A 7,500-nucleotide genomic window follows, 5' to 3' on the forward strand; every position below is an offset into this window, starting at 1 on the left:
TATTAATAATATTACTTTTACTATTCTAGCTATATTTTCATAATCATCATCTTCCTCATACTCATCGCATTATCATACATTAATGTAATTTCTATCATCATTAAAACTATAATTGTTTTATGAACACGCGATGATTTAGTGAACAAAAGTAGCCACACCCAGACAGTAAATGCAGCATTGCTAACTTATAATAATCAATTTCATCCTTTACTGGACTAAAACCACTATCATTTTCTTCGTAATCTTGCAATCACACGAAAAGTACCTACAGCAGCTTATTTTTTTATATGATGCTCTTGCAATGCTACACTAAATATTGAAGTTTTTTTTTTTTTTTTATCTTGCAAGAGCAATTCCATTATAAAGATCCTTTCCTGAGCGGGTCTAATAATAATAATAATGATGATAATAATAATGATAATGATAATGATAATGATAATAATAACAATGATAATAATAATAATAATAATAATAATAATAATAATAATAATAATAATAATAACAACAACAACAACAACAAAACAACAATAATAATAAATATTAATAATATTATCAACAGCATCGATATAAAAAGCATTAGAAAAATATCCCGAAAATTCAAGGAAAGGGGAAGACAGGTGAAGTCGCGATGGCGTATTTACAGGCTCCTTGGTAACTAAGCACTAGTGGAGCCACTTATGTGCAAATTGACAAATAGTCGACAAAACATTCACCCGGCAACAGTGAGTTAAAATGGAACGGGAGATACAGTCCAAAGACTGACTGAATTGTGTTATTATTACGTATGCGTGAAAATTATATCTAAGGCGATGAGAAACAGCGGCGTAACATAGCGGAAGATTCTTGTAAAATTACCAACAAAATTCAGTTCATATCCACTGCATTGTCTTGAAAACAGTGTCTATTTTTTTAGCTACAATATTAATCACATATCGAAACTAGCTACACACTAATCCACTGATTCACCATTTCATACATCAATTTATAGAAGAGAAGAGAACAAACGACAACAAAACACGTTGCTAACACGTTCATGCCCCCAATCACCAGGTGCTGGACCTTCTGTGGAGCGACCCCCAGCCACACTTGGGATGTCGGCCCAACTCCTTCAGAGGCGGAGGAAGTTACTTCGGTCCTGACATCACCAGGGACCTGCTCATGAAGAACGGCCTCTCGCTCCTTATCCGATCCCATGAGTGCAAACCAGAAGGATACGAATTCACGCACAACAATACGGTATGGTGTAGTTGTGGCTTGTGATTTTCTTGCATAGTTAAATAGTAAAAGTGAATATTATGTTTTTCTTTATTATTGTATTGGAGTTTAGCGTAAAATTCGATGATAAGAATTTTGATCCGGTATTTTATGAGTGATTATCTACAGACAACGATAAAACTTGGTTTATAGCCATGATGATAACACGCACACATTAGCCTATTATTCTTATAGTGAGCAAAATCCTTTAATCGCGAGGCAATAAAACAATCGAAGTGAAACAGCTACCTCCCCCCCCTCAAAAAAACAAAAAAAAAAAACGCAAAAGAAAGGCAAACAAAGGCATATTCGAAATAGCATTGTAGTACCCCCCCAAAAAAAAAAAACTTCATCCGAACAGCCTCCACCTCTCCACAGTGTCTGACCATCTTCTCGGCTTCCAACTACTACGAGGCCGGGTCCAACAGAGGGGCCTATGTCAAGCTACAGGGTCCTCGCCTGGAGCCCCACTTCGTCCAGTACACGGCAGATATGAAGTAGGTTCTTAGTGCTTCTTGTTATAGCTTTCCATTCTTTTATTTTATTGTTGCATTTTCGATATCATGACATCAGGCCGTAGATTTCTTTTTTTGTATGTCACTTCACTTATTGTTATAGTGGTGATGTGGAAATACCTGGGAGTGTGATATTCGCTTTGCGTAAGGTAGGATCCTACTAACTCGTTATACCTTTTTATGGTTATCTTTTCGAAGATGTACAGCACCTTCCCTTCCCTTCCCCCCTCTCTCTCTCTCTCTCTCTCTCTCTCTCTCTCTCTCTCTCTCTCTCTCTCTCTCTCTCTCTCTCTCCTCTCTCTCTCTCTCCCTCTCTCCCTCTCTCCCTCCCTCTCTCTCTCAATACAAGTTGATTTTCTACTCAGCCATTCCCCCTTTCACTCGATTCCAAACCACATTATCATCATTGCTTTTTCCTCCCTTTGCCTCCCACTCGCAGGTCTCGAAAACTGACCATAAGAGAGCGCGTAGGAAGGATGGAGACCTCTGCCTTCAGGGAACTGCGAAGTCAAATCAACGCTTCGAAGTCTAGACTCCTACAGGCATTCCAGCAGAAGGATAAAGACAACAAAGGTAGGGAGAGGAATCTTATGAGAAACAATCGTTAAGAAAGAAGAATAGAAAGCAGTCACAGTAAAAAATAAAAAAGAAAAATTAACAATCTAACATGCTTTCACTATCTGTTTATCTTGCCATTGCTTCAGCACGACTTCACATATAACAAAGAGTCTTTTAAATAAAACTTCAACCGTTTTAGGTCTCCTCTTCATCAGGCTTCATCACTAACACTCTCAAGAACGATTTTTTTTTTTTTTTTTTGCTTACTGAGATATATATATCTTTTTCTCTAAACTTATCTCCTTACCGTTCTAAATCACCAGGAAAGAGGAAACCGAGCCAGAATACAGTATATTATTAGAGACTAAAAATTCACATAATCATAACACATTTCTTCCCTTTTTTTCTGCTTCTGTTTATTATAATCTGCCCTTCTGCTTTTCTTTCACATTTAAGCTTAAGTTACCATGAAGAAAAGCTACTACAGGATATATAACTAAAACCAATAGAAACTGTAATTATTTGACCCCCTTATTTATTCTTTATCTTTAAAAGGTTACATTTTTACTAGCGTGCACCAAAGTACTGATAACAAACCAAATTGTTATATTTTTTTGGATTCTCTGTTCTCTGTTTTCTTTCCTGAGAACCTGTTATTGTGTTATCCAGAACTGAAACTTACTGGATCTTGTGATTAATAGGATTAAACCTCTTTACTTCCTACCTGATCATGTGTTATTCATTCTCCGTTTAAAGTACATTCTTATTCCAGGCTACATAAAAAAAAACAATATTACCTAATAAAACGGTCGCTTTTATACATTTTTGTTTACATTTCATTCTTTTTCTTCCTATATAAGTCCTTATTCTGTTATCAAGAACTGAAATTGATATATTTACATATTAAGATATCCTTTCATGTTTGTCATCAGAGGTTTGTTATTTATTGAATTTTACTTATTTCAAGTCACGAGAAGAGAAAGCTGAAACTAAAGCTAGAACTAGAGGAAAAGAACCTTTTTGACATAAATCCCATTATTTCTTTTATAGTCCTCATTTTTCCCTTCAAATGATTCATAATTTCCCCATCAAATCAGCCATAACTTATCCTGAAATTGATCCACAATCATCCTAACAAATGATTCATAATTTTCCCATCAAATGATTATAACTTTCTTTCACTTCAAATGATCTTTACTTTTCCCTTCAAATGCTACCTACTTTTCCCATCAAATGATTCCTAAATTTCCCTTCAAATGATCAATAATTTTTCCATCAAATGATCCATGATTTTTCCTTCAGATGATCCTTAATTTCCTGTTCAAAGGATCCACAATTTTCCCTTTAAATAATCTACAATTTTCCCCGCAAACGATCCATACTTTTCCCTTCAAAGGATCCATGATCTTCCTATCAAAGAATCTATCATTTTCCATTCAGATGATCCACAGTTTTCCCTTCAAAGGATCCATATTTTTCCCATCCAATGATCCATAATTTACTCTTCAAATGATTCATAATTTTCATTTCAAAGGATCCATAATATTCCCATCAAAGGATCCATAATTCTCCCATCCAATGATCCATAATTTTCCCTTCAAATGATTCCCTTTTTTTTTCCCTTCGTCTCCTGTACCTTTTTGTTCTCGTTTTACTCCAGAATGCACCGCTATGAGTCATTTAGTTCACGTCACTGTTAAAGAAGGTGGAAATAAAATCTATAACCAAAAAGCAAAAGAATTTTTAAGAAGGTCAAATCACAACTTTTTCCATCAAATTGGATCTTTAAGACTTGACGATCCTGAATTATTTTTATTTTTATTTTTAATTCAACTTCTATTTCATCTTGCTATTTTTTTTTTTTTTTTTTTTTTTTTTTTTTTTTTTTTTACTTTTCCATTCGTTCTTATGTCAAAGTGTATCAAAGTTAGTGAAAGTCATGGAGAGGGAAAAGTGTACCGAAATCTATAACCAAAACTTAATCTTATCCAAATTGAACTAAACAAAATGCCGAGATTATCTCCAACGGATTAATTAATCTTTCCTGGTAACTGAATAAAATGAATAATAACAACAACAGCAATAAACTGAATCCTATCAATCCCGCTATCCCAATATATTATTTCACTTTTCCTTTTAAATAAAACTTCTCTGCTTATTTTCCTTCCTTCCACTTCCAAGCTTCTTCATCAATAAACTGAAGCACAAAAAAGAAAGACAGAAAGAAAAGAAAAAAATCCCCAACGGATTAATTCATCCTTCCTTTTCATACCATTCTCTTCTTCTCCTTTCTTCTCCTTTCTTCTTCCTCTTCCAGTTTACATCACCGCGAGCAACTGGGTGGAAAAGACGATTTAATTCAACCCTTCTTGCTTCCCTTCCTCTTCCAGGGTAGGCTTTCCTTACTCACTTACTTTCCTCCTTCTCATCATTCCCTACTTCTCTCCCTTCCTTGTTCCTCTTCCAGATTGCATCACCGTGAGCAACGAGGTCGGAAGTGACGATTTAACTTCACCTTCCCCTTTATTACCATTCTCTCCTTCTCTTCTTCCTCATCCAGGGTACATCACCGTGAGCGACTGGGTGGAAGTGATGGAAAGAGAGAGTCATCTCAACCTGCCGTGGCGAGTGCTGAGGGAGAAAATAGTGACATTGCATCCCATCACAGATATGGTCGATTATAAGAGTACCTTCAGTGAGGAAACTTTCAAGAAGAATTTGGCCGTGAAGGTGAGGTGGGGGGAGAGGGAGGGGAGGGGAGGGGGAGAGGGAGGGGAAGGGGAGGGGGGAGAGGGAGAGAGAGGGGGGTAACTACTTATGGTGAATGATGGGGGATTATGCTAATCTTACGAGGTTCGGAATTTATGCTAATTGTGTGAGGTTCGGAATTAAGGCTAATGTTCAGAATTAATGCTAGTAATACGAGGTTCAGAATTCATGTAAGTAATATGAGGTTTAGATCTAATGCGAGTGATATGAGATTTGGAATTAATACTAATGATGGGAGGTTCAGAATTAATGTTAATGATATGAAGTTTAGAACTAATGCTATTGATATGAATCTCATAATTAATGCTAATGATATGAGGTTTAGAATTAATGATAATAATATGAGATGCGAAAATAATGCTAATGATATGAAATTCAGAATTTAAATCTTGATGATAATAATGTAACAAACTGATAACCATAATAACAACAGTAGTAATAGTGATACTGATGGTAACCATGAGAACTATATAATATATCATAATTATAATGGCAGGGATTAAGAATAAATATAATAATAATTATTACCATAACGATATTAATACTACTGTTGATGATAATAGTAATCATAATAACAGCAGAATTTACAAATACAAAATACTCAAACCCACAATCATACACACACAGTAATAAAACAAAATACTGAAGTCGAGAAACAGACATAATGATTTACTAACAAATAACACTAAAACAGGGCGGTCCTACGGTGGTCGAAGCTCTGTATAGACACAAGAGTAGTATGGAGACGATCTTCAGGTTAATTGATAAGGATAATTCAGGTAAGTTGTAGTTTTTCTATATGTTTGTCTGTCTGTGTCTCTGTGTGTCTGTCACTGACTCTTTTTACTTTCTCTATCTCTGATTCTTTTCCTTTTCCATTTTCTTTTTCTTTCTCTTCTCTTTCTCTTTCTCTTTCTCTTTCTCTATCTCTTTCTCTTTCTCTTTCTCTTTCTCTTTCTCTTTCTCTCTCTCTCTCTCTCTCTCTCTCTCTCTCTCTCTCTCTCTCTCTCTCTCTCTCTCTCTCTCTCTCTCTCTCTCTCTCTCTCTCTCTGTCTAGCTCTCATTTTCTCTTAACATTTTTCTTACTAATTAGCTATCATTATCTATTTATTTATCATTTTATTTCCCATTCATCGACCTCACTTTCTATTTGTCTATCTGTTTTACACGCCTTTACGTATTTATATAAAAAGTGATTTGTTTATATCCATATTCATCTTCAGATTGCATTTATTTATCCATTTATTTACTCATCATCTCATCAACGATAACTTCATCAATTAATTCCCTGCAGTTGCAACAGCATGTACAAATCCATTTCTCGATTGGTGTAACACTTCATATTTAGACATGAACTTAGCTGTGATCATGGCTCTCACATCAAAATGCAGGAATTCATTTCTTCATTAATGCATAATTTATTCGTATTCAGACAAGAGCTGACATAGTAGTAACTGACTCCCATAAAGGTTACATCAGAGTGCATGAATCCCTATCACATTTGATATATTACTTATTCATATTCATTTAAGAGTTTATCAACCATTAACTAACTCTCACATCAGCATGCATGAGTACATATCTCCTTGTATTTCATTAATTGACCCCCGTCAAAGGTTACATCATCATGCCCGAATATTATTATTTTTTCATTATAGCTTAATCGATTCATATTCTGACATGAACTTATCGATCCCACATCAGCATGTATGGATCCACGTTTCTATTAATGTATAATTTATTCAGATTCAGACAAGAGCTAACCAATCATTAACTCACTCTCAAAGGCTACATCAGCATAGGCAAATCTATTAATACCTTTGCTCATATTCTGACATGAGCTTACAAACCATGAGTGTGGACTCATTTCTCCATTGATATATCGCTTAATCATACCCACACAAGAACTTACCAACCGTTAACATCAGCATGAACGAATCCTTTTTTTTTCATTTGTGTATCACTTACTCATATTCAGACGAGAGCTTACCAAACGTTAACTGACGCTCACCGACACCCTCAAAGGCCACGTTATATATTTATTCATACTCTGACGTGAGCTAACAAACCGTTACCCGATTCTCCCAAAGATTATTACATTAGTATGGACGAACCTATTTCTCCATTAATAGGACATTTATTCATACTCAGACAAGACCTTACCAACCGTTAACTGACTCCCTCAAAGATTATGACATTAGTATGGGCGACCCTATTTCTCCATAATAGACCATTTATCCATACTCGGTCAAGGACTTACCACCGTTAACTGACTCCCCAAAGGCTACATCAGCATGGACGAATTCAGCGAGACGTGCGAGCTGCTGAGTCGCCACATCGACGTCCCCATCCCCAAGGAGGACATCGCCGACCTGGCCCGCTCGATCGACATCAACAAGGACGG

General features: G+C 35.8%; 1 protein-coding gene across 1 annotated transcript in view; it reads left to right on the forward strand.

The window, feature by feature from the left end:
• The window catches only part of LOC119573236 (serine/threonine-protein phosphatase with EF-hands pef-1-like), a 19,658-nt gene that overhangs the window by 11,719 nt on the left and 439 nt on the right, over nucleotides 1-7,500 (forward strand). Inside the window, exons 9-14 of the mRNA XM_037920364.1 lie at nucleotides 1,051-1,236; nucleotides 1,633-1,751; nucleotides 2,209-2,342; nucleotides 4,888-5,057; nucleotides 5,791-5,875; nucleotides 7,380-7,500. The exon at nucleotides 7,380-7,500 is cut by the window's right edge and continues 439 nt beyond it. Coding sequence (XP_037776292.1) covers nucleotides 1,051-1,236; nucleotides 1,633-1,751; nucleotides 2,209-2,342; nucleotides 4,888-5,057; nucleotides 5,791-5,875; nucleotides 7,380-7,500 — 815 coding nt within the window. The remainder of the gene's footprint in view (nucleotides 1-1,050; nucleotides 1,237-1,632; nucleotides 1,752-2,208; nucleotides 2,343-4,887; nucleotides 5,058-5,790; nucleotides 5,876-7,379) is intronic.

The sequence above is a fragment of the Penaeus monodon genome, chromosome 5 (genome assembly GCF_015228065.2).
Source record: "Penaeus monodon isolate SGIC_2016 chromosome 5, NSTDA_Pmon_1, whole genome shotgun sequence".
Taxonomy (NCBI): Eukaryota; Metazoa; Arthropoda; class Malacostraca; order Decapoda; family Penaeidae; genus Penaeus; species Penaeus monodon.